Genomic DNA, 13,546 nt, shown 5'->3' on the forward strand with positions numbered 1-13,546 from the left:
TATACTCATTTTACTGTAAAGCTGCTAGGTTTGAAAAGCTTTTCAAAATGGTGATTTTTCAATCTAAACTTTCCATGTAATACAGGATGGGGATAGAACATGAAGAAAGGAGAGCGAATGCAAAAAAATAAATGAAAAGAGGTAACTTCTCTAAAACAAAGGAGGGAACCTTTGCTTGGTACCCTTATCCAATTCAGTTGAAGACAGACCTTCAACCTTGACCTTCTCTTCAGAGATTTCAGAGCCAGACATTAAACCAGTAAAGAAAGGGAAGCAAGCACTGATTCACCACTAGTTAACATTAAGTCAACACTGACATTGATCCCTACATCAGCCTGCTAGATTTGTATATTAGGGACAGGAGGTACGGCAACCAATAGATTACTTCAGTACTTTCCAAATTATTTTTTTTTACAGCATGAAGACATTGCGTCTCAAACGGCACTGCCTCAGACTTTAGAATGCAAAACGTTAGCAAAAGAATGTCAGAATTACACAGGTGGCAACTTTAGAACACCTATGCTGGCAAGCCATAAATTCAGGTAAAAATGAAGCTTTGCTGCAGTCTTTAAGGGTCACAGAGAGAAAAGGAAGAAATTCCCTTTTCCAGTGTCCTTGGAAGAAGGGTGGGGATTTCACATGGTCTGAATTGCTTCACTGTGAAGCCCGATTTAAAAACACTTCCACTCATTTGTTTGAATATCCTTCAGAAAACACAGTGTTTGAGGATAGAGTAATTTGTGGAAAGGTAGTTTGGCTAACCTTCAGGGTACCATATTTCCTTTAAGCAGGCTAAATGGTCAGCACCACTGCTATTAAGTTGTGTTCTTTTATATCATTCAGACAAATTGCCAACATCCTAACATATGACTATATTTCCCTAAAAGACGCACATAATATATAACGTTCATATGTTCGGTTATCAAACTTGCAGACTGGCCATCAAGAAACTTGATTGACATAACTCCTAAGTCACATTTTCTGATTATTCTCTGTGTGTGTTTGGTTATATGCTGAGGGATCAGAATTATCACTGCCTCCCGTTCCATCAGCTGCCAATTCATTGAACCCCAGACCATCAATGTGTCTATAAGTGTATAGAAATATAGTAATATGAAATTAGGACCACTACGGCCAACAAAAATTAAACAGCTTGGCATCTGAAACTTTTCCAGAATGCCTAGCCCCTCCCTGTTGCTCATTAAGATGTGCATCTAAAGACCCATTTCCTGATTTGTTTAGCAGTGTGTAAGATCAGTTACATCAGAAAATGACCACAAGCAACTGTTTTACGTTTTAGTGAATTGGGTATATTAGTCTGAAGGCCAGTATTTGTATTATTTGCTCAGTTTACCCTCCTTGACATTCCCCTCTTTCTTCTGAATTTTTCCTGTACAGTTGTTGCAAGTTTTATTAGTATCCTGATGTTCTTCGTTCCACATTGCTGCAGTCCTAACTATTGGGTAGTCCGCTGTCCAGTCGGCCCGAATACCAAAGTATAAGGCTGACGTCGGTCAGGGCGCATTAGACTGACGTCAGTACGTCAGGGTACTAATGCGCATGACCGACGCCATATCCTCAGTCTTTTTTGCCGCATGGTCCGATGCAGAAGCAGTTTTGCGAGTGCAGGTTGGCGTTCTGAAATTTTCTGAAGTCGGAGTTTCAGACCGAATCAAAGTTGGCTAAGTACCCGTTGGGGAACATTTTGGTTTTTCTTGCCTCAGTATTTAACCGATGTCAGAAAAAGTGAATAACTGTATTTCTTGTGGGAAACAGATACCTCATAGGGATTACCATACCTTGTGTATACCTTGTTTAGGGCCTGAGCACGACGTTGTTGGATGCCGCTCTTGTGCTAGATTTAACAAACGCACTATTAAGAGAAGGTTAGACTGTGCCAGGTTAGTGTTTGGGAAGCGTTGTAATTATAAAATGCCGTCGGATGTTCCGACGCCCGCTTCGTCCAAAAAGCGCAAGGACAAAACAGCGAAGCCTAGGGTTGATGAACCGGCAGTCCCAGACGTCGGTTCTTTAGAAGGCTCAGTGGAGCCAGAGGTTTTGCCAGGAGTTTCTTTGGAGTCTCAGGCACAGACTTTACTGTTACAGGATGTGCCTTCTCAGGAGGTAGGCCAGGCTGAAGGGGCTTCTCAGGTAACTGTTCTTCCCTCTCTTCCCAAGGTAGTTAGAGCCTCTCCTTCTGTTTCCAAAACTTCTTTGAGAGGTAGGCCAAGTTTAGCTTCAGTGGGGGCTTCTCCTAGCACTTTAGGTTCTGTGCCTAAGAAACATATGCTTAAAATGGCAGAAGATTTGATTACTATGATTAGAGGTTCTATGCCCCTCCTGATAAGAGGCCTAGGGTGGAACCTGAGTTTGAGAGTTTTGAACAGTGTTCAGAGGCTTCTGAGTCTTCTGCGGAAGATTTGCAAGAGTATCCTCCTTATTCTGATTCTGATGTGGATGATTCCACTCCTACAGCTTCTCCTCCTGAGGATTTCTCATTTTCAGAGACTCTGCATTCCATGAGGGGACACTTTAAATGGGAAGGCCAGGATTACTCTGATTCCAGGAAAAGGCTTAGGGAATTCTTGTTTTTACCCCAGCATAGGCCCTTAGCTATACCTCCTGTGTTGAATGTGGTGGAAGATGTTTTTGCAGAGGCTTCCCTGAATCCTGATTCTTTGCCTCCTGCTCCTGTTAAACCTGATAGGTACTATAGGGTGCCTAAAGCTCATAAGTATCTTTTTAAGAGTCCTACGGCAGACCCGGAAACTGTTTCTCAGGGACCTAAAGGTGTTAAGGCCTCTGTTGTTAAAAACCCTGTTCCCACTGATAAAGAAGCAAGGGCTTTGGATAGATGGGGAAAGAAAGTGTATACTTCTTCCACTTTAGCCATGAGGGCGTTGAATTGTCAGTTTCACATGCTAAAATATCAAAATTATCTCCTTTCACAATTGAAATCTAAGGTGGATGCTTTGGCGGAAGGTATTGAGTGTAAAGAGTTGCTGGATTTAGTTCATGTGTCTGAACAAGTGGGTAAGCATTCTTTGCAATGTGGTTTTGATGCTGTACAGGCTTCCTCGAGGGTGGCTGCCACTAGTTCTGTTCTTCGCAGGCATGCCTGGTTGAGGGATCAGAATTTAGCTGAGCATGTTAAGACAAGGATTTTGGATGCTCCTTTACAGTCTGATGTGTTTGGTTCACCTGTGGAAGCAGTTTTAAAGAAAATGGAGGACAAAGCTAAGTCTATGCAAACTGTTAAAGATTTTTTGCAGGTGCAGCCACCGAAGTTTAGTAGAAATTGGCCTACTAAGGGATGGACATATCCTGCTTATGATTCCCAGTCTAGGGGTAGGTCTAGACGTGGTAGGGGAAGAGCTCAAGGTTCTTTTAGGCCTAGAACAGGGAGTTCACCTGCTCAGCCTTCTGGTGAGGGCAGGGGTCAGTCCTTTCGAACAGACCCAATGACCTGCCTTTTCAGCTGCCAGTAGATTCTCGTCTGGCAGCTCCTTTGGGAGGAAGACTGTCTCTTTTCAAAGAAAATTGGGATTTAATTACTCAAGACAGATGGGTGTTGGATATCATTCACCACGGTTACAGGTTTTATTTCCATACATTGCCCCTTTCAAAGGCATGCCAGACGTTCCTCCTCCACAAAGGACAGAGGCTCACAAGCAAATTTCTCTGTTACTCCAAATAGGGGCCATTCAGCCAGTCCCTGTATCAGAAAGGGGCCTAGGATTTTATTCTCGCCTGTTCCTAGTACCAAAGAAGGGGAACACGTGGAGACCAATTTTGGATTTATCTATCCTCAACACTTATCTGGACATTCCAAAGTTCAAGATGTTGACGTTACAACAGCTTTTACCTCTGCTGGGCAAAGATCACTGGATGGTAACTTTAGATCTCAAGGAAGCTTACCTTCATGTGCCTATAAGACTAAGTTGCAGGAAGTATCTGCGTTTCGAGCTGGAAATTCTCATTATCAGTTCTCTGCATTGCCCTTTGGCTTATCTACTGCCCAGAGTATTCACAAAGGTTCTGGCTCCAGTGATAGCTTACTTCAGGCTACAAGGAATTCAAATCTATCCTTACTTGGACGATTGCCTGATTCTGGCTCAAGAAAAGGAAGACCTTCTACAGCATCTGGAATATGTTATAGCAGTGCTAAGATGCCTAGGGTATTCTGTGAACGAAATAAAGTCCAGTCTAGTACCCTCTCAAGACATGTGCTTTCTGGGTGTGAGACTGAATACAGCAGCCCAGATGGCCTTTTAACCCCGGACAAACAACAGAGTCTATCCTTTTACTTCCATCAACTATCTCATCAGTCCGTGCTGACTGCAAGGACAGTCCTTCAAGCATTAGGGTTCATGGCATCTTGTATTCTGGTGCTTCCCAATGCCAAACTGCATATGAGGAAGCTGCAATGGTATCTCAAAATGTATGGACACAGCACTGCCAGGATTTGGACACTGTCATTCAAATAATACCTTGCCTTCAAACAGAATTTTTGTGGTGGGCTCAGGAATGTCACCTAAACAAGGGACTCTCTGTGACCCGCCAGAGGCGAGTCAGATTTTAACGACAGATGCCTCGGACATTGCTTGGGGAGCTCATCTAAATGGAAAGTGGATACAAGACAAGTGGCCTGCCAGACTACAGCATCTACATATCAACATGAAGGAGATGTTAGCAGTCCAGTTTGCATTAATGGCTTTCAAGGAGTTACTTCTTCCAGGGCAGGTGTTGATTCTAACAGACAACACAACTGTCATGTGGTACATCAACAAACAAGGGGAACACATTCTTACCCATTGTGCAGGCAAGCAATGATTTTATGGGAGACTGCGCTCAGCTTGCAACTAACTCTTCAGGCAAGGTTTCTGCCGGAGCACAGAACTCCTTAGCAGATGTGTTAAGCAGACAAATCATGGATCCCCACGAGTGGAAACTGGATCTTCATGTATTTCAAAGTTGACAGTGTCCTGGGGAACTCCAGACATAGATCTGTTCGCTTCTCCACTAAACCACCAGCTGCCAAAGTTTTGAACAAAGAGGTTTCATCACACAGCTTGGAAAGTGGATGCTCTTTCTTTCAGTTGGAAAATCTTCATGTGTATGCGTTTCCACCTCTGCCTCTTCTTCCAAAGGTGCTTCTAAAGGTCAGACAAGACAAGCCAAGGATGATTTTAATAGCTCCAGATTGGCCTCGCAGCACTGGTACCCATTACTGAGGAGTCTGGTAAAGAAGCCTCCATGGCCTTTACCCTTGATTCCACATCTGTTGTCTCAGAAGGACGGTCGTCTGCTCAATGTCAAGCTTCACTCTCTTCATCTCACAGCCTGGCATATAATGTTTTGACAGACAGCAGGTCTCAACTTCCTCAACAAGTTTTAAATGTGATTATGGAAGCCAGAAGACCTAGTACAAGGAAAGTGTACGCAGAAAAATGGAAGAGATTTTTATTTTGGACTGCAGCAAAGAATTTGGAGATTTCAGAGCCTAATTTGAGTGTGGCTCTTCAATATCTTACTGAGTTATTGGACAAAGGTTTGTCTTTCTCTTCCATTAAGATTCATGCTGCAGCAATTTCAGCTCACTATGATTGTGACCCACCATTGTTTTCACATCCTTTGTTCAAGCAATTTCTTAGAGGGGCAAAGAATATAAGACCCCACGTAGAGCTCCTACTCCTGCTTGGGATCTCAATTTTGTGTTGGAGAAACTTACTCTACAACCTTTTGAGCCTCAAGGCTACTGTTGAATTGAAATACTTGTCATGGAAGACTGCTTTTTGTTGGCCATTACTTCTGCAAGAAGGGTTTCTGAGTTACAGGCCCTTATGGCGGTTGAGCCTTTTGATTTTTCATAAGGATAGGGTATCATTACGTACTAATCCTTCCTTTATGCCTAAAGTGGTTTCTAGTGTGGCTTTAAACCAAACTATTCATTTGCCTACGTTTTATGCAGCTCCCCAAAATAAAGGGGAAAAGATTTTGCATACTTTAGATGTACACAGGCAATTGCGTTATTATTTGAGCAGGACTAAGGATTTTAGGCAGTCTCAGCAGTTGTTTGTCTCTTTTGCTTTGAGTTCTCAGGGCAAGCCTGTGTCAAAACAAACTATTTCTAGATGGATTGGGTGTTGCATTACATTTTGTTATTCCCATCATGGTAAGGAGATTCCAGCTGGGATTAGGCCTCATTCCACTAGGGCTACTGCCACTTCAACAGCATTTCTAAGGGGGGTGGCAACTAAGGATATTTTGGAGGCAGCTACTTGGAGTTCAGTGCATACTTTCTCTAAGCATTATCACCTCCCTCTCTACTCTGTCTAGGGCTGGTTTTGCCACAGCTATTTTGCAAGGCATGTTGTCAGCTCCTGCTTCTTTTTGATTTGCCAGCCTCCCTTACCTCTGCTTTGGGATTCTACCCAATAGTTAGGACTGCAGCAATGTGGAACGAAGAACATAGTACAGTTTTGTACCTACCATAAATGTAGATGTTCGAGGATCCACATTGCTGCAGTCCAATTTACCCTCCCTCCTTCCCCTCTGTGTTTAGGGGTGGTTGTGTAGGTGAGGTTATATGCTGATATTTTTGTATATATTGTACATATTTTTGGTGCAGGTATATTGGGCCTTGTCTTTTTAGGGTCTTCTGACATCTGGGGCAAGAAAAGACTGAGGATATGGCGTCAGTCATGCGCATTAGTACCCTGACGTACTGACGTCAGTCTAATGCGCCCTGACCGACGTCAGCCTTATACTTTGGTATTCGGGCCGACTGGACAGCGGACTACCCAATAGTTAGGACTGCAGCAATGTGGATCCTCGAACATCTACATTTATGGTAGGTACAAAACTGTACTTTTTGTCTGTATAGCTGACAACAGGAAATCTCAGTTATACAAATCTTTAACAACTTTTTTAGTTCTTAACTTGAAAGTATCTTTTTAATAGTATGGTTGTGTTGTTTTTTGATATCCCATTTAGGTTAGGTAGTTAAAAATGGGGCATCTGTTATAACGCCACCAAAAAAAAAAAGTACTTTTAGTTCTTTGTGACTCAAAATAAAGTACCCTAGCATAGTAAGCAAGGCAGTACCCTAGTACATTCGAGACTTACCTGGATAATTGGATGAACACAAACAAATCCCCCCCCCCCCCACACACACACACACACACACACTGAGGCAAGAGGCAAGGTAATGATGTTTGGTATTCTGGCCTAGGATGAAAAATAGTCTGATGGGATTTCCTATTATCTATTTATGAAAGTATGTTTTGGTTACCTGTATAAATGCTAAATCTAGGTCATTTGTTTTCCCTTTTTAATGATATTTTTTATTACAGATTTTACTCGGGTTGAATCTTTTTTTCTGACTTGAGCCTCCCACCAACTCTGGACTTGGTGTCTGGCTTGTGGACATTACTTCAACTGCCCATTTCATTTTTTTTCTTCAGGGTTGATACCTTTTTGTTAACTTCCATGTTGATAGTAACCTCGGTTTTGGTTTGTATATCAAAGCTTATTAGCTGCCATATCAGAATCCTTTTTAATCCAAACTCCTAAATACTTCATTTTTGCCTCTGATCCCTTATATATCCTTCTAATTATCCTTATTATTTATCAGGAAATACAAATGCTTCTATTGCACTCTTCATAAAATGCCAGCTTATTCTGTTGAATTCTTACTCTGCATCAAGTCTCGCCAATAACAGTGGCATTTTCGTACACTCTGCTTCCCCGTGGATCATCACTGTTCAATTTATGTTGTCAGATGTTTGCCACCCCTACACAAACACACACTGGTCCATATCTATCCATTTTAGCATCACCTTTGCCATTTCTTTTACCCCTTATACACATAATTGCTTTATAATTGAAATGGGCCTATGTGAAGCTGGATCAGGTGGATCTTCATTGTCTTTAGGTATTACAGCCATAACTGTTTTTTTCCCAGGATGTTGGTGCCACCCCTCCTTTTAAAATACTGTTAAACAAAACTTTCCAGACCTTTATCACTTTCTTCACTCCTAGCTTCCAGACTTCCACCAGAATACAGTCTACTCCTGGAAACTTTCCTTTGTTATCTCCTATCATTTCCTCCTATCTTAAATGTTAGCTGCTGAGCCTCATCTGCCTGTAATCTTGGCATATTTAATCATCATCAAACCCCCCCCCCCCATTTTCTACATGGGGTCAGGGTGTTGTGTTAACTGTCGTCACGTCTCTCAGTTCAGTGCCTCCGTCCTGCCCGTCACAGATCTTCTCTCACGCCATCCACCTGTTTTCTGGATGCCCTCATTTCCTCTTACTTTCTTCCTGTCTGTCCCAAATCATTTTCACCAGGTTGTCTTATGCTTTTCTGCACATGTGACTGAACCACTATAATCTATTTTCTCTGATGTTTTCTGCAATTGGAGCTACTTTGGCTTCTGCTCTTAAGTCCTTATTTCTTCATCAGTCACATAGTGTGCATCTTACCACCCTTATCAGGCATTCATTTCCATCACCTCTAGCTTTCTTATCTGCTCTGCCTTTACTGCCCAAGTTTCTGTACCATACAGTAGTACTGGTCGCACCACTGTTTTATACACCTTACTTTTCAGCTTCTTTGGCATTCTTCTGTCTTGTACTACTCCTGACAATAAGTCAGTTGGCTGCAGCCCCTCTGATTCTAGCTTTGACCTTTTCATTCAGACATCTCTTCTCCTCAACCACCCCTCCCAAATACTTGAAGTTATTAACCTGCTCCGCTATCTTCCCTTCTGTCTCAATTCTCAGCATCTTCTGACTCCCCCAATTTGCTGCCATTATCACTGTTTTATCTGTACTTCGTTTCATCCCATGATGATGTACATCATTAAGTAAAGTCTACTTTTCTCTGTTGGGTTGTATTCATACTTCTGCAAAAATAATCTAATGTACTATGTTAGTATTGTATTGTGCTTCAAAACACAACTCGATACCATGAACTTTTTTTTAATTATTCTTGTTATTAATGAATGTAAAAAATGTCTATTGTAAACCTGTGTGTTCTGATGCTGTTTAAGTACCTAAATGTATCTGTAACTTTCTGTGTGGAACCTTTCTCCCTGGGCCTCTGCTGAAAAAGAGCCCTTGGCCCAGTCAGACACTCTCGGTTAACAAATGTAAAATAAATAAAATGTGCCTTCAATTTTGCATTGCATTCTACTATCCTTTGCTGAAGTTCTTGCTCAGAGTCTGTCTGAAATGCCACATTATCTGTATACAGCAACTTTTTGATCTGTCCCCACTGACTTGTTTGATAATGTAGTCCATCACCAGTATGAATAGCAGTGGGCTCAGAGCTGAACCCTAGTGTGCATCCACTCCCACTGGGAACCCCTCTGTGAAACCGAATGCTGTTCGTATTTGAGTCATTGGGTCCGTGTACATAGCCTGCACTAATTCTACCAATGTTTCTGGGACTTTGAACCAACTCGGTACTGCCAAAATCTGCTTATTTGGGACCTTGCCATATGCTTTCTCTAAGTCTAGGAATGCCAGTTGGACTCTTTCCTCATCTCTAGCTTCTTTTCAACTATGTCTCATTGCAAACAGCAGGCCAGTTGTGCTGCATCCTGATCTGAATCCAAACTGTTCTTCCATCTTACTTTCTATACTACTCTGCACATCCATTTATCAGTCACCCTCTCCAGAACTTTCCTGCAATGTGACAGGAGTTTGATACTTCTGTACTGCCCTTCAGTTGTGGATGTCCACTTTGCTCTTGTACACTGGCATGAGTTTGCTTGTTCTCCAGTCATCAGGAACATGCCTTTCTCTCCACACCTTCAGGAGCCGTTTCTTCCATATCTCGCCCAATATCTTCATCATATCTGCTGTGACCTCATAACCTTGGTATATTTAACTCCTCCATAAATAAATATTTCCATTTGTGCTTTCTTTATTTCCACCTTTCTGTGCTTTATACTAATTTTCATAACATTTCTGAAATATCTCTATACCTGTACAGGGTATCTATTTATAGGCTTCCTAAATTTAACAACCCATTCAACTTTCTGTTGCCTGAGCTGCTGTTCTAAAAGTTTTTGTACTCTGGAGCTATTAAAAAAATAGTTAATGGCAATCTTTCTAAACTCATGTTGTTCTTTGCTTTGTTCAAATTAATACCATGTATTCATGTTATGTTCAGTCATATGGCTTTGTTTCATGTACTTGTGTTTTTTCATCACCACACATACTGTGCATGAATTGTGATCACTCATTCTGTATCATCAAATGTATGTGTATGTCTGCAGTACTTCTGCATATGATATACCTCTTCTGCTGTTTGCTTCATGTTGTTGGTTGACATTTTTACATTGTATTCATTGTAGGTAAGCCTGTGTTATGTTGCTTTACTTTGGATGTACTTGGGCAGTGGATCTGATTTAGACGCACACCCATCAACTGTTCAGACTTTTGGACTCTGCTAATGTGTTCTGAAAATGGAAAGTATGTAGAAACATTCTAATTTATAGTACCATCATTTAAGTGTTCCCAATTTGAAACCTTTTCACTAATTTTTTACATCAGGCCACCACTAAAATGGCAGTACCTAACTGGAACCACTAAGTTAACACACATGCATGCAAGCATAACTTCAGGTATATCTAAACACACTTTATTTGTGACTTTGGTAAAACCTTTAACCGTATACGCAAATGAGGAATATAGACTGGTAGAATGAGAAATTCACTCCAGGATTCTGCTGTTGCTTCACCACCAAAGTCCACTTAAGTGCCACTAAGATTGCCACCATTGATGCAGTTTGTTGGTAAAGGTGGTAAATCCCCTAATCCCTTGTACCATCATTTGTGGTAAGACCCCCTGATACTTAAAACTTTTTCACTTGAGATAACTGCTCCCTCCTCCCCTGCAAAGAGAAGGATGCACTCTTCCAAGAGACAGCCATGATATGTGATTTGGAAGAGCTGGTTTGTGTATGTATATATTGTGTGTGTGTGTATGTGCGTTTGTGTGTGTGTGTGTATATATATATATATATATATATATATATATATATATCTATATATATATATATATATATATATATAGATATATAGATATATAGATAGATAGATAGTACACACACACACAAAAAACCCTTTTTCCCATTTTTGCACATGGGGGTTGGGGTGTCCCTTCAGCGATGACTAGTGTCCAGTCCATCTATTGCATGTCTTGGAATGTGGAAGGAAACCGGAGCACCTGGAGAAAATCCATGCAGACTTTGCACAGAAGGCACCCCAGCAGTGAATTAAACCTGGGAACTACTTGGCTTGCAGTGGTTTTCTGTAGCCAGTTTAGAATTTGGATTGATAGCTTTTTAGTTAGGGAAATAGCAAGACAGACATATTATTTTCTTAAAGGTGAAGTTCCCTGGTGGGAACATCCACACTTTTAAACAGGTTGGTGTGCATTTGGAGATTGACTGCAAAAGGTAATTTCTCTGCGTAGACCCTTACTTATCAGAAAAGAACAGGCAGCTAGTCAGAAAAGAAGGGGCACTCTAGTTTTGTATACAACTGGCCGATTAACTTTGGTCTTGGATTTGAGAAATGGTGGGGTTCTACAGCATATGCTTTTATAGGTCTGTTTTGTAGATGACGTTAGGCAGTAATTAGCACAGTGCTCATGGTTCTTACTTTCTGAATTTGACCTTTGTGCTCTGGCTCATTCCCTTAAGGGTTGGAATATAAGCATAGCTAGTTCCATCTTGTAGCAAAATAAAGTGATTATGGCCCAGCCAACATGAATGCCAAAGGTGTCATCCAAGAAGGGACAGCATAGAAGAGGCACTACCTGTTCACCTCTTCCTTCTCCCAAGAGGGAATTTGTTGTGTGCATGTCTGCTGTTAAGGAATCTCCACTGAAGACTAGGGATCTAGCACAGATTTTCTGCTTGATATGGGACGGTGGGGCTGCCAGGAGGGCATTGTCACTAGCGGAAGTGGGTAACAGCCCTGCATTGCAGTCATTGCTCAGCCCTTCCAGAGTGCTTACACAGGATACAGAGGGGACATTAGAGGTGTGGCTACTGCAACAAGCAGCTCTAATTTAAAGAGGACAAATCGGACTAAGATCTGGACAACTGGACAGATGGTTGCCAGGTGCAGGACAGCAAAGGAAAAAAAAAGAATAGCTGTGTAAGTAGTAAATGACATTTGGTATTTTCAGAAATGGGAAAAAAACATACAGGAATAATATTAACTAAGAACAAAGAAATGGATAAATTATTATCATAATGTAATCTTTCTTCTTCTTTTTTTTTCCAGACCTTGTCATAGAAGTAACACAGCAAAAAATTGTAGGATTGCAACGCAACTATAAGAAGGTAATGTACATATGTTTTTTTCTGTTTTCAAACTCTTGTATATTTAATCAGAATGTTTAAAAATGTCAGATTTGATAGTGAAGTGCTAAGTATGATTGAAATTCTTTTTTGCAGACTATTCTGGGTGTTACTTCATGATATATTTATTTATTTTAAATACTTAATTTATTTGCATTTGTTTACAGGGAAGGTTCACTGGGCCTAGTTGAGCCCATTTTCAGTGGAGGCCTTGGGAGAAAAGCTCCACATGGATTAAACAATACATACATGAGATAACAAATGCAGAGAATTTACAGTCAAAATACATAAATAGTGTGAGCACAACAGTACAGAGTATTACATGTAGAATACACATTTACATTGTACGGTATTATTAGCTGTATTAATGAGGTTTCTTCTAGTAGAATGCCAGTTATTTGATTATAACCTCTTGAAGGATAGTAGGGATAAGCAGCAGATAAGTTACAATAAAATAAAAGTTAGTATAAAATGATTAGAACTAATTCTGCATTATCATCATTTAATGTATGTTTTTTGACTATAAAGAGGCAGTATTGCAGTAAAGGCATTTTGATTTATTCAACACTGTCATAGAACATTCATTTCAAATCAAATGGACAACACAACACAAAACTTTTTCCAGTCTGCCCCCGACTGTGGCACAGGCAGATGAAACCCTGACTCGTGACCTAGATGATCCGAGTTCCATTATGCACAGTATCTAGAAAGGATGGGAGTGATTGACCCTTGCTGTTTCATCCATCCTGTGGAAGGAAGTGGCTGTGGCTTACCAGCTGGATGACACCTAGCATGATGATCTGGGTATTACAACAGAGGAAAGGCCTCCTGAGTGCAAGCTTCCCGGGTTGTGTACCACTAAGAGGGAAAGATGTATGAGGATGCATGCATGCTTTCTGACAGCTGACAACATTTGTGGAGCTCAAAAGAGCTACTATGAGGTTGGGAGCTACAAGGTGTATGAGGGCAGCCTGCCTTCTTATCTGTTCTCCGTAGACTTGTTTGTAGTAATCCATATTGGCAAAATCTGTTGTCTATTCAAGCACTTGTTTAGTTCTTCTAATGCTTTCTTCTACTTTATGAATGTAATGATGTGTATGGTGGTAGCTTGTACTCCTTAAGGACTTGACTCCAAAATCTCTTTCTCTATCCCTTGAC

At 41.1% G+C, this 13,546-nt stretch overlaps 1 protein-coding gene across 1 annotated transcript in view; it reads left to right on the top strand.

The window, feature by feature from the left end:
• PROM1 (prominin 1) overlaps window positions 1-13,546 on the top strand; it is a 1,709,767-nt gene that overhangs the window by 361,950 nt on the left and 1,334,271 nt on the right. The window contains 1 exon segment of the mRNA XM_044062202.1: window positions 12,312-12,370. Within this exon segment, the coding sequence (XP_043918137.1) occupies window positions 12,312-12,370 (59 nt within the window).

The sequence above is a fragment of the Protopterus annectens genome, chromosome 2.part1 (assembly GCF_019279795.1).
Source record: "Protopterus annectens isolate FY-2018-M chromosome 2.part1, PAN1.0, whole genome shotgun sequence".
NCBI lineage: Eukaryota > Metazoa > Chordata > Ceratodontiformes > Protopteridae > Protopterus > Protopterus annectens.